General features: G+C 41.1%; 1 protein-coding gene across 1 annotated transcript in view; it reads left to right on the forward strand.

Moving 5' to 3' along the window:
- Positions 1–10651: 10651 nt before the first annotated feature.
- Positions 10652–13397, forward strand: part of LOC104857117 (angiotensin-converting enzyme-like protein Ace3) — a 14629-nt gene continuing 11883 nt past the window's right edge. The window contains 1 exon segment of the mRNA XM_033767409.1: positions 10652–11086. Within this exon segment, the coding sequence (XP_033623300.1) occupies positions 10652–11086 (435 nt within the window).

Genomic DNA, 13397 nt, shown 5'->3' on the forward strand with positions numbered 1-13397 from the left:
AATGCTGGAGCGTGGCTGCCGCCTGTGCCCACACAGGGTTAACTGCCGAAGGCTACCTGCTTCTCCCCAGCACACACATCCTCACTTGAGTTGCCCCTTGGAAGATCCCCTTATGGATGTGGGGAGTGTCCTTCTGAGGGACATTTTTATAACTTTTTTATCTACATGTTTATGTAGGAAATTTGGAAAACTATAAAGAAAAGCCCTTTATAACAACATCGAGAGATGATTATTGACATTTTGGTGTGTATCTTTCCAGCCCTTTTTCTGCGTATACTTTAAATGGAATCACACTATATTTGCACTGGTGTTTTGTTTCATTATTTTTTTCTAATCAGATAACATAACTAGATCTATTTTTCAGATGTTTAATCACCAAGCCTGGAACTTGGCCAGATGGAAGCTGGTCAGTTTTCTGAGGCCAGAGGCTCCACAGCCAGCCTGACCTACTCTATTAGAACTTTGGCCCTGACCCTCTTCTGGGTTTTGCTGATGTCTTGACCCTGGTCCGGTTCATCCCCCCACTTCCACACAGATTATGCTTCTGTGTGTGTGTTATACACAGGCTTGGTTGTGCAGTCTCTTCTGTGGGGCAGGATGTGGAGTTGAGGAATTTTGGATTTGCAAAGGGTGGAAGTTTACCATTCAGTGGGACAATAGCACTTATAAACACAACCTCAAAATCATTCCAAACTTCTACAGTACCCCACAGACTTCTTTAGTTACCCCCCCAGCCCTTCCCAGCCTGTGTTTTGAAAGCTCTTTGTCTGCTGGACAAAGGACATGGTCGCATAACCCTTTGCTAATTTTAGGATCTTCAGAAGTTTGTGCTACTTGCCAGAGCCTGTGGGCAGCACGAGGTCAACAGCATTGAACATCCCAAGGACCCAGCTGCAGGCTGAGGGCAAAGAATCGTGATTGGCCTGATCAGCCTTATTCACTTGATTTTTAGTATTATTGTTATTGCTGTTGTTGTTATTGTGTGTGTGTGTGTGTGCGTGTGTGCGCAACTAGAAATGGAACCCAGGACTCAAGTTAGCCAAACCACTGAGCTATGTCCCCAGCCTTTTTAGAAAAACTTTGTACTGGGAGTAACTTAATTTCCCAGACTGGCCTGGAACTTGGAATAAACTTGCCTCAGCCTCCCAAATAGCGGCGATGACAATGTGCCACAGTACCCAGCTGTCCCTCCAGGTGGCAGAGGAAGACGTGGTAAAAACAACAAGAAAAGGACCAACCCAGTTTGCTTCCAGGATCCCTGAAGTCTGAGCCTCTCCCCACGCCACGCCTACCAACGCTGCCGTTCAGTGACCTGCTCTTACCCATGCCACAGGTAGTGTGGCTCCTGGGCAGTTCTCCGATTCCTCCCCCTCCTCCAGCTGCCCACCCCACCCTCCCTGGCTTTCACAGAAGTGAATCAAGTGGTTTTGGACTAGACCTGAGGCCAGTCCCACCTCTGGATTTACTCTTTGTGTGACCTTGGGCAATTTACTTCAGGTTTCTGAGCCTGCTTTCTTTGTATTTCTCTTGACGAGACAGGGTGTTGCTACATAGTTTAGGCTGGCTTCTAACTCTCAGTCCTCCTGTCTCAGCCTCCTCAGTAGCTAGGATTACAGGCATATACTACCATGCCCAATTAAAATGTTTCTATCTCTCTTCTTTTTTTTCCTTTTCTTTTTTTGGGTGGGTGGGGTACAGGGGATTGATCTCAGGACCTTGCACTTGCAAGGCAAGTGGTGGCACCACTGAGCTAAATCCCCGGCCCTAAAAGTGTTTCTTATAAACAACCCTTTATACTGGGCTGGGGATTTAGCTCAGGGGTGTACCTGCCTGCCTCAAAAGCATAAGTTCCTGAGCTCCATCCCCAGAACCAAATAAAATAAAACAATAAAAAATAAAAATAAACCCTTTATACCGGGTGTGGTTGCACATATCTGTAATCCCAGCGTTTGGGAGGCTGAAGCAGGAGGAACTAAATTTGAGGACACCCTGGGCTACAAAGCAAGACCCTGCCTCAAAATATAGATAGATAGATAGATAGGTAGGTAGATAGATAGATAGATAGATAGATTTTTTTTTTTAAATGCTAGGGATGTAGCTCAGTGGTAGGGTGGTCTGGGTTCAATCCCCAGGACAGCAAAAAAAAAATAAAATAAGCCTTTCACGATTGCTTCAAAGATGACATGAAATGGCACGGGAGGTATCAGTGCGTGGCTTCCTCTCTTTATAATGAGTGCAGCATTCCCTGGTGAAGACATTTCATATCTGCCTCATGTTTCAAACATCCCCAAGTCCCAGAGGAGAGTCCTGCAGGGTCAGCCCCTCCCTCGAGAGACAGAGAAAGCCGAGCAGAGCGATTGGGTGACAAAGCTGGATGGAAAACTCGTTTCTCCCCACCTTCCAGCAAGTCTCAAAGGTGATGACTTGTCTTCTTCCTGGGAACATAAGAATCTTGCTCCTTTGGGCCTCGTAGCTCGTTTCGGTTCTGGAACACTGGACTGGCATCTCTGCGTGCCACGGCCCTCGTGTTCATCCTCCTGTCCACATCTGCATCTTGAGCCCGTTTCTCACCGGAGGTGCCAGAGATTTTCCCAGGCGATAATTCTGCTCTTCGGCCTGCTGTTAACACTGCCTACTGAGGGTTTTGGTTTTCTTTCTTTTTTTTTTTTTTTTTTTTTTTTTTTTTTTTTTGTGCCGGGGGTGGAATTCGGATCCTTGCCTTTGAGAGGCAGGTGGCGGAACCACTGAGCTAAATCAATAGCTGTAGTTTTCATTTTAGCACCCCATGTTTTCACAAAAGCCTATTTGTCCATCCTGGATTCTGTTCCTTAGCCATTTTAGAATCCTGTGTTTTTTAAGTGGTAGTAAAATATACATTACATTAAATTTACTTTTTTTCCAGCACTGAAAGCAAATCCAGGGCCTTGCGTTTGCTATACAAGTGCTGCGCCCCTGCCCTACATCCCTAGCCCCTACTTTACCATTTTAATCTTTTAATATATATTTATATAGTTTTAGTCTACATATGGTACCATTTTAGCCTTATTTGATTCAGGAACTTGAACCCAGGGCATAAGGAAGGCTAAGCTCTGTACCAGTGAGCCCAATTTTAACCATTTTAAGGTTACAGTTCAGTAGTGTTAAGTACATTAGAATTACTGTATAACCACCACCATCCAGATATCTCCAGAAAATTTTCATTTTCCCAAACTGAGACTCTATACCCATTAGCCACTCCCCATTTTCCTCTCCTCAGAGACCCCGATAACCAGGGTTGGATGTCCCGTCTCTCTGACTTTTAACTACTCTAGGGACCTCATAAGTGGAATAGTGTACTGCTTGTCCCCGTGTGTCTGGATTATCTCACCATAATGTTTTTGGGGTTTTGTTTTTTGTTTGTTTGTTTGTGTTTTTTTTTGTTTTTTGCTTTTTTTTTGAGACAGGGTCTCACTGTGCAGTTGAGACTGACCTGGAACTCACTATGTAGCCCAGACTGGTCTCAAACTCACAGCAATCCTCCTGCCTCAGCCTCCCGAGTGCTGGGTTTACAGGAGTGTGTCACCACACCCGGCTATCACTATAATGTTTTTAAGGCTCATCCAAGTTGTAGCATGTGGCAGAATTTCTTTTCTTAGATTAATGTTCCATTGTAGGGTATATACCACATTTTGTTTCTCCAGCCATTTGTCAATAAACATCGGGCCTTACAAAGGCTATTGTGAAGACTGCTGCTAAGAGCACTAGTGCACAGATACCCACTTGGGCCTCCTGCTGTCAATTCTTTTGTGTGTATATATGATGGTCATATATTAATTTTTTTTTTAGCAACTTCCATACTGTCTTCCTCTGTGGGGGTAACATTTTATGTTCCACTGGTTGTGTACAGTTGCAGTTTCTCCAAATCCTTGCCCATTCTTTTCATTTCTTTGATAATAGCCACCCTCATGGTGCGGTGTGGCATCTCGCTGTGGTTTTGTTTTGCATCTCCCTAAGGATTACTGAACATTTTTAAAGGTGCTTCTGAGCCCTTCATGTATTCTTCAGAAAGATGTCCAACCAAACACTTTTTCCTTTCTTCTTTCTTTGGATGCTGACTTGGAGAATTTGCGGATTTTGTTTGTTTGTTTTTAGGTACTTGGGAATGGGCCTCGGACTTGGTTACACTCCCGGCCCTTTTTATTTTTTAATTTGTTTGTTTGTTTATTATTTATTTTTTATTTTGAAATGGGCCTCAAATTTGTGATGCTCTTACCTCAACTTCTGGAGTAGCTGGGATTACACCACTGCTCTCAGCTACAGCTAGAGTTCTTTATCATGGATATTAATCTCTTATCAAACATGCAATTTATAAATATTTTATCCCATTATGTGGATGAATTGTCTTTACTCTTTAATTTTTGTTTTTAATTACTAGATGTTTGTATTACACAATCACTACATTCAGTGTGGGGAGTTGGTACATGTACATAACACATCTTAGTTCTTGTTTTTTTTTGTTTTTTTTTTTTTTTGTACCACGGATCAAACTTGGGTCTTTCTGCTTGCCAGGCAAGCGGCGGAACTGCTGAGCTAAATCCCTGGCCCTTCTTCCTTCTTTTTTAATTCTCTTTCCCTCCATCTCTTGATCTCCTTCATTTTGCAAAAGATCTGCTTCCCTGTTTCCTATTATCTTTTATTTTGTTTTTTATTTATATTTTGGGTTTCTCATACAAGAGAAATTAAGTGACGTTTAAGCTTGTATATCTGATGCATTTCACTTAATACTATAATCTCAAGGTACATCCATTTCCCTACAACTGACTCAAGTTTATCCTTCTTTATTTCACAGTACTCTATTGCATTTTCAAGCCACGTTTTCTTTATCCATTTGTCTGTTGATGTACATATAGGCCACTTCCAAGATTTAACTACCATAAGTTGTGTTGCTTTAACATAGGTATGTGTGTATCACTGTAATATGTCTTTAGCTCTCTTGGGAAGATGCTTAGAAGAGGACTAATTAGGTCAACTAGACTTTCTAGTTACTAGACTTTCTAGTTTTAGTTGTTTGAAGAATCTCCATACTGATTTCCATAGTGGTTGTATCAGTGTACATCCCACCAACAATAGAGGGGTTCCTTTTTCCCTGCAACCTTGCCAGCATTCGTTTTTTGATTTCTTAATGATAGTCATTCTTTCTAGTGTAAGGCGGAGCTCATTATTTGTGTACACAAATGCTATTGATTTTTGTGTGTTAATTTTGTATCCTGCTATTCTTCTGAATATGGTTAGTAATCCTAGGAGTCTTTTGGTAAATTTGTGTGAGTCTTCTAGGTAGAGGATAACATCATCTATAAATAAATGACAATTTGACTTATTTTCTACACATATCCCTCATTTCTTTCTCTTGTCTGTTCTGGAAAATGTTTTGAACACAACATTTTTTGAACAGGAGCAGTGAAAGTGGACATCTTTGTCTTTTTCCTGATTTTAGAGGGACAGCTTTCAGTTTTTCCGCATTTAATATGTTGTTAGTAGTTTGTAATAAGTGGCTTTTATCCAATTGAGATAAGTTCCTTCTATACATATTTTTTTTAATCATAAATTCATGTTGGCGTTTGTCAAAGGTTTTTCTCTGCATCTATTGAAATGATCACGTGATTTTTATCTCTGCTTCTGTTTAGTGATGCATTATATTAGATTGAGACAAGTTCCTTCTATACATATTTTTTTTTAATCATAAATTCATGTTGGCGTTTGTCAAAGGTTTTTTTCTGCATCTATTGAAATGATCACGTGATTTTTATCTCTGCTTCTGTTTAGTGATGCATTATATTTGTTGGTTTGCAGATGTTGAACCAATCTTGCATCTCTAGGATGAAGACTACTTGGTCATGACGTATGATCTTTTTGATGATTTGTTGCATTCTGTTTGTGGGTATCTTGTTGAGGATTTTTGTGTTTATGTTCATGAAAGAGATTGGCCTATAGTTCTGTTTTTCAGTTGGGGTTTTTTTTTAGAATTACATTTCAATAATTTTATTGAAAGGTGTTCAGTTGAGTTCTTGTCTGGTTTTGGAATCAGGATAATGCTGGCTCCCAAGAATGCCTTTGAAAGTACTTTTTTTCTTTTAATTTCACTAAAAGTGTTTGAGGAGTACTGGCATTAGATCTTCCCTAAAGTTCTTGTAGAATTCAGCAGTGAATCCACCAGGTCCTGGGCTCTTCTTGGTTGATAGGGCTTTATTACTGCTTCAATTTCATTGCCTGTTATTGGATTGTTTGGGATTTTTATATTTTCTTGGTCCAGTTTCGGTAATTTGTATGTAACTAGGAATTCATTCATTTCTTCTGGATTCTCCAATTTATTGGAGTACAGGTCCTCAGTTAGTTTCTAAAAATCTGGATTTTGGCAGTGCCCCTTGTGATTACACCTTTTTCCATTTCTGATTGCATTGATTTGGCTTTTTTCTTTTCTTTGTTGATAATATTGGCTAAGGATTTTTCTATTTTGTTTATTTTTTCAAGAACAAACACTTCAATTTATTGATTATTTGTATTACAGTTTTTTAGTTTCTGCTCTGCTCTTTATAATTTCCTTCCTAGCTTTGGATTTGGATTGTCCTTGTTTTCACAGGAACCTGAAGTGCGTCATTTGGTTATTTATTTGGGCTTGCTCTGTTTTTTTTTATCTGAGCATTCACAGCTATAAACTTCTCTCTTGGGACTATTTTCACTGTGTCCCATAGGTTCTGGTAGTTGTACTGACATTATTGTTGTTTGAATCTAGGAATTGTTTAATTTCTTCATTGATTTCTTCTGTGACTCATTGATTATTAAAGTGTGGTCTATGTTGGGGAAAGTTCCACATGTTTCTGAGAAGAGTGTGTATTCTGTCGTTGAATGGAACACTGTAGATAGCTATTAAATCCTCTTTATTGAAGGTTTGGTTCAACTCTATTCCTTTGCTGATATTGTGTCTAGTTCATCTGTCTATTTGAAACAAGGGGGTATTGAGGTCCCCCACTCTAATCGTGTTGCTGTTTATCTGATCTTTTATATCCCATAGCATTTGTGGGTATGCTGGTGTTTGGTGCCTATATCTTATAATTGTTATCACTTCCTGTGGAACTGATCCCCTTAACTAATATGTAGTGATTTTTAACTCTTCTGATCAGTTACTCCTGCATGTTTTCCAGTTCCCATTGAAAGGAATATTGTTTCCCATTCTTTGATTTTTAGTCTATGAATGTCTTTTTGGATTAAATATGTGTTTTAGTTGTTGTTGTTTTGTTTGGTTTTGGTTTTTTTGAGACAGAGTCTCACTATGTAGTTGAGACTGACCTGGAACTCACTATGTAGCCCAGGCTGGTCTCCAATGCACAGCAATCCTCCTGCCTCAGCCTCCCAAGTGCTGGGATTATAGGTGTGAGCCACCACGCCCAGCAGCCATGAATTTCTTAAAGTGCCCTTCGTCATAGAAAGATTTTATTTCTCCATCAATTTGAAAGACATTTTTGCAGGATATATTATTCTGGTGGGATTTTTTTTTTCTTTTAGGACTTGAATACTTTACTCCAAGCTTCTTGGCCTTTAAAGTTTGTGTTGAGAAGTCTGCTGGGCTTATCTCTATAAGTGATGTTTTTTTCTTTTCTCTAACAGTTTTTAAGATTCTGTCCTTGTGTCTGACATCTGGAGTTTTGATCACAATGTGTTGTGGAGAAATTCTCTTCTGATCTTTGGCTATATAGAATACCTCATTTATCTGTATGTTAAATTCTTGTCACATAAGTCTTAGTCACTTCCTCATTGCTGGGACAAAAACACTCACCACCCATAAGTTAAAGAAGGAAAGGTTTATTTTAGTTCACAGTTTGTAGAGGTTTAGGTCCATAGCCATTTGGCTCCAAAGCAGAGTGGCCTAGCAGAGGGACATAGCAGAGGAGAAACAGTTTATGGTGGGCAGGAGAAAAAAGCAGCAGCAATGAGCCTTCCTTTCTCTTTTTATCCTCTTCTGTTTGATGCCACTCACACCCAGGGTGGGTTTTCTGTTTTAAGTAAATTCATTTGGCTGCGCCCAGGACCCCCATGATAATCCAATCAACAGACCAATCCAGTTATCATATGCCCATGATGCAGTCACCTCCACCTGGGAGCACACGAGGATTTCAGAGCCTTTTAGATATAAACCATAATTGGAAAGTTTTCTATTACTTCTGTAAACAGCCCTATCTTCCAGTTCTGACACTCTTTTCTCACATTAGTAACTTCTGTTATCTTTTAAAAAAAATTTTTTTTTTAGACAGGGTCTCACTATGTAGTTGTGACTGCTCTGGAACTCCCTGTGTAGCCCAGGCTGGTCTCGAACTCACAGCGATCCTCCTGTCTCAGCTTCCCAAGTGCTGGGATTCCAGGCGTGCACCACCACACCCGGGGAATTTATTTTATTTTCTCCCATTCACCCTCTCAAGCCCCCTCCTTATGTAGAGAAGCTTTGTTTCAATTTTCCCTTCTACTTTCACTTTTTTCTTGTCCCTTTCTTCCTTTCCCCCTCCCTCTTCCCTTGTTCCCCTTCCCATTTGAGCACTTTCTTCCCATTTGCCACATCCATTATACATTTTAATCCTTATTTCCATTTTCAGTTTCTCACACCAGACAATCTGGTATTCAAACATGTGTGTCCAATTTATTTCACTTAAGAATATGGGCTTAAGGTCCATTCATTTAGCTATAAATGTCTGGAGCCCACCCTTCTTCGTGGCAGAGTAGGACTCCATAGTATAAAAAAACACATCTGCTTTACCCACTTCTCTGTTGTTGTCCATACTTTTAATAAAATAATTAATCTCCTGGACTTCTGTTTGGTATCTTTTCAGGGATTCTAATCCTTTGCTAAACTGGTCATTCATGTCTTGGGTCATTTTGTTTAGCTCAGCTAGCTTTTTTATTAGTGTCTTCCACAAACTCACTGATCATTTTGTTTCTTAAGTCTATTATCTGTTTAGTTGCATCTTATGTGAGGTCACTGAGCATCTTATTAATCTGCTTTTTATCTCCTCTTTTGTCATTTTGAATAATTCAGCTGTGTGGTTTTTGATTTCCTGCCCCATGGGTCTGCTTTGGGGAGTTTGGGATTTTCTGGAAGTATTTTACTGCTTTGTCTTCTCATGTTTCTATTTTTTTTATGCTAAAGTTCGGGGGTCATTATATTAGAAAGACTGTGTTGCTAATACAGAAATCTCTTTAGTTAGTGTCTGCTTTTCAGTGACGCTCTCTGAGATCCAAGCTCCTCTGTTAATTTGGGAGGGGAAAGTGCAGTGTAATTGACCTAACACCAGTTTTGCAGGAATGAACCACAGTATTGGTTGTAGTGACACAAAAATAATCCAGATATTGGCATTCAGAGAAAACCAATTAATAGTGGCAACTATGCCATTCTGGCAATAGCAACAAAATCAGCAACAATAACAGAGTAAAAAACTCAACACTGACATATCCTAGAACCAATAGTGCACCACCCTTCATCATAGAAAAGAGATCTTTCATTATAATATAAACATAAGGACAAACCAAATATTGACATACAGTAAATATATACTAAATGCAACAACTATACCTTCGCTAACAATAGAAAAGAAGCACAGCTGTAATCCTAGCACTCAGGAGGCTGAGGCAGGAGGATCTCAAGGAGTTCAAGGCCAGCCACGGTTATATAGTGAGCTCCTGTCTCAAAAAAAGAAAAACAAAAAAGCAATAGAAAAGAATTCAACAATAAGCCGGGCATGGTGGCTCGCACCTGTAATCCCAGCCCTCGGGAGGCTGAGACAGGAGGATCGCTGAGTTTGAGACCAGCCTGGGCTACATAGCAAGTTCCAGGTCAGTCTCAACTACATAGTGAGACCCTGTCTCAAAAACAAACAAACAAACAAAGATTTCAACAATAATAGCAGACTTAACTAAATATCTAAAGATTAATAAGGCTTACTGGTTATACCAGTAAAGATAGAGTGGAAAGTGGATTGGGAGAATGAAAGAAGTAAAACTTGAAAAATAAAGAAAAGAAATATGAGAAAAGAGAAAAGCGAGATAAACAATTCTACTAAGGAGTGAAAGGACATTAAAATAATTAGATAAAAGTAACAGAAAAGAAAAAGAAGAGAAAAACTGAAAAAGGAAAGTAAAGCACCACAGAATCAATGAAGAAAAGAAAAGACAGGAAATGTGTCCAAAAATTCCTCTGTGCTTTTAAACATTATCCTTTCCCCATCCCTGATACCAGGGATCGAACTCAGGACCTTGCGCTTGGCAGAAAGGTGCAGTGCACTCCCCCAGCCCTCCTCTGTGTCTTTGAATAAGTCTTTTCCTTTCACCATCTGCAGCTTTGGAAACCAGCAGATGTATGGAGGGACAGTGACTCACTGCGAAGACCTGTTCTGTTCCCACACTTAGCGTTTTTTGTGTGAACGCTGAATGCTGCCCCGCCTCCCCTGCTCACATGGCTGTCAATGGCGTCTGCCTTGAGGCCGGCAACACTCACTCTGGCAGCTCCCAGTTTCCGTGACCCTCTGCATATCCCCAAGTCACAGTTTTCTCTCTCTAGCTTTCAGCCTGTGGGTTTGTGAGGTGCCCCCATCCCTGCTCCAGAGCCCCCTGTGCCTGTATAGCCAGGGCCATGGCAACCATCCAAATGCAGCTGTATCCTCGCTTACGTTGGTGGGTGGAGGCAGCAAACAGACCACCGAGTTCTGTGCTGGATGTAAGCGGTGTGCAGGTGTCAGGCAGTCTGCTAGACTCAGTGCCAGCAGTTGCAGACCCAGTCCCTTCTGTAAGCCACACACGCCTGGCCTGGCTTCTCACCCTGGAGTTTGAGACTCCCACATCCCTTTCTAGTCCGAGTTTAAACTTCTTAGGGGGCTGTGTGGCAGCCCAGTCCCTGTGGCAGGATGACACCAGAAACCCAGGAATAGAGCTGCTGTGCAGTTGCTCAGGGCTCAGTCCCAAATACTTTTCTCCAAATGGCTCAAATGATGAAATCCGTTCAAATGTGTCAGGCACTGCCCTGAACTTCCACCTCAACTCCAGCCTTGCAGAGGGAGCCACGTTCAGAGTACGATATCATGCTGTCTTTGCAGTGTCTTTGTGTCTCTCCTTAGAGCCACCCTCTCTCTCTGGACCTACCCTGCATCGGTGGAGGCAGCTACCCCTCCAGGAGCTGAGGCAAGCCTTCCGGACTGCTCCGTTCCGTTCTCTGCACTGTTCTCCATCTTTGCAGCTTCGCTGTTCCCAGTCTTCCTGTCAGCTCCTTCCCGACGACGCCTGGAGCTTCATCTCCTCCCTCCTCTTCACCAAATTGTTGTTTTGACTCTAGACCCCGGAAGACAACCCTAGTCTCTACTAATCTCTACTAGTCTCCACTCCATCATTTTGAGTTTCCTCCTTTTTATTCCTGATGATATTTTTGGAGATGCAAAAGTTTTAAAATTTGAAGTGCAATTTGTTTCTTTGTTGTTGTTACTGCCCATGCTTTTCTTGTCATGTCCAGGAAATCACTGCCAAAGCCAATGTCATTAAACTTCACCTCTTTTTTCTAAACATTTTTATAGTTTTTTTGTTTTTTTGTTTTTTTTTTGCTCTTGTTGCATTTTGAGTAATTTTTGTATTTGGCGTAATGACGGACTTGTATTTTAGATGTGTGCATGTGTGTGCCCGTGCTGGACTTGACCCCAGGGCCTCACACATGCTAAACAAGTGCTCTGCCACTGAGCTCCCGATAGAGGAGTGCTGTACAATTAGACGGGCTGCCTCCATTTTTCCCCCATAGAATGTTTTGTTTTGGAAATGTAAGTTTGTGTTGCTGGGCTTCTGCCCAACGTATCAAAATGGTTTGGGACTGTTTGAACTGTGTGACCTTTCAGGAATATTCTGTTAAGCTCTGCCCCCTCTCTGAATGCTCTGTAACTCTGCCCCTCTGCTTCATTGAGCATGCTCACAAGACATGCGTTTCAGAAATGTTTGTTCTGTAACTCCACACCCCTACTTCGCAGAGCATGCTCACTTACCCTGTAGACCTCTATATAAGGAGGCTCTCATTTCCAGTAGAGCACTCAGACTTCTCTGAGCCCACTGGGGCTTGACGGTGTAATAAAAGGTTTTTCTCCACCTCTTGAACTGACCGTCTTATTCTTCAGAGAATGACAGCTGTGACCCAGAGCCACCACACTGAGCTGTAAAGCTCAGCTGTGCCTTCCAAGCTGTGGCATTTGGCTGCAACACTGACCTGTAACACTTAGCCACGCCTCCGAGCAGTGGCACTGAGCTGCGACACTGAGCTGTAACACTCGGCTGTAGCACAGAGCCGCCCTGCTCTGCCACAACACTACAATCCCAGCCCGGAAGTCCCTTTCCTATAGCTGAGAACTGTCCTTCCCGAGTGTGGGTTGCTCTGTTCATTGTGCCTGTTGGTTAGCACAGGGATGGAACTAGCTGTGTGATTGGGAGCAGATTCTTCAGTCTCACTCTGCCTCTGTCGTCCAGTCTGAAAATGGATGTCGATCACAGTACCTCATGGATTTGTTGTATGGATTCTAGGTCCCGGGAATGCTCAGCCCGAATTTATTTATTTGTTTCATTTTCTCAGAACCGGGAGTCAAACTCAGGACCTTGCACTTGCAAGGAAGGCATGGTGCCACTGAGCCCCATCTCCCTCCCTCTTGTATGGATTCTTTTTCTTTTTATTTAGTTTATTGGTACAATCTAGGTATACAATAGTTACATTCATTATTGGGATCCTGTACCTTTACATAATAGGTCTTATTTTTTCCCCTTGTCCCTGCCCTCCCTTCACCCCCTTCTCCCCTCCCCATTTACAAACATTTTATTTCCATTTTTTCAATTTCTCATATTTTTTCCCCTCCCTTGTTACCTTTCCCCCACCTTTCCCACTTTCCCTACACCTTTAGTGCTTTACTTCCTATTTCACATTATTAATTATCTCATTAGGATCCTGTGTACTATTATAGTTTTTCACACCAGAGAAAAAATTCGGTATTTCAGTTAAAGAAATCTCTGTATGAACATCAAAAATAGGGAATCCTAAAATAAAACTAAAAAGGAAAGTAAAAGAGAAAAGGCAATGATGTAAGATTAAAATAATCCTTAATTCTGAAATGAAAATGGTCCCTGAACATATTTAAATTGCTTCTTGCTCTTGTAGTCTTATCTTATTCTTTTTTCATTATTTAGAGAATACTTTATTAGTTTCTGTAATCAAACCCATGCAGATATGACCTTACATATTTAATACAGTGCGTTACCCCTGTACAAATGTACAAAAAAAAAAATTGTTTTTAATTAAAAAATTAACATTTCTATACCAATATGGCTGTCCATTTCTGTACAATGCCAACTCAACACAATAA

Source organism: Fukomys damarensis, unplaced genomic scaffold, assembly GCF_012274545.1.
Source record: "Fukomys damarensis isolate Sample0158 unplaced genomic scaffold, DMR_v1.0_HiC HiC_scaffold_23, whole genome shotgun sequence".
NCBI lineage: Eukaryota > Metazoa > Chordata > Mammalia > Rodentia > Bathyergidae > Fukomys > Fukomys damarensis.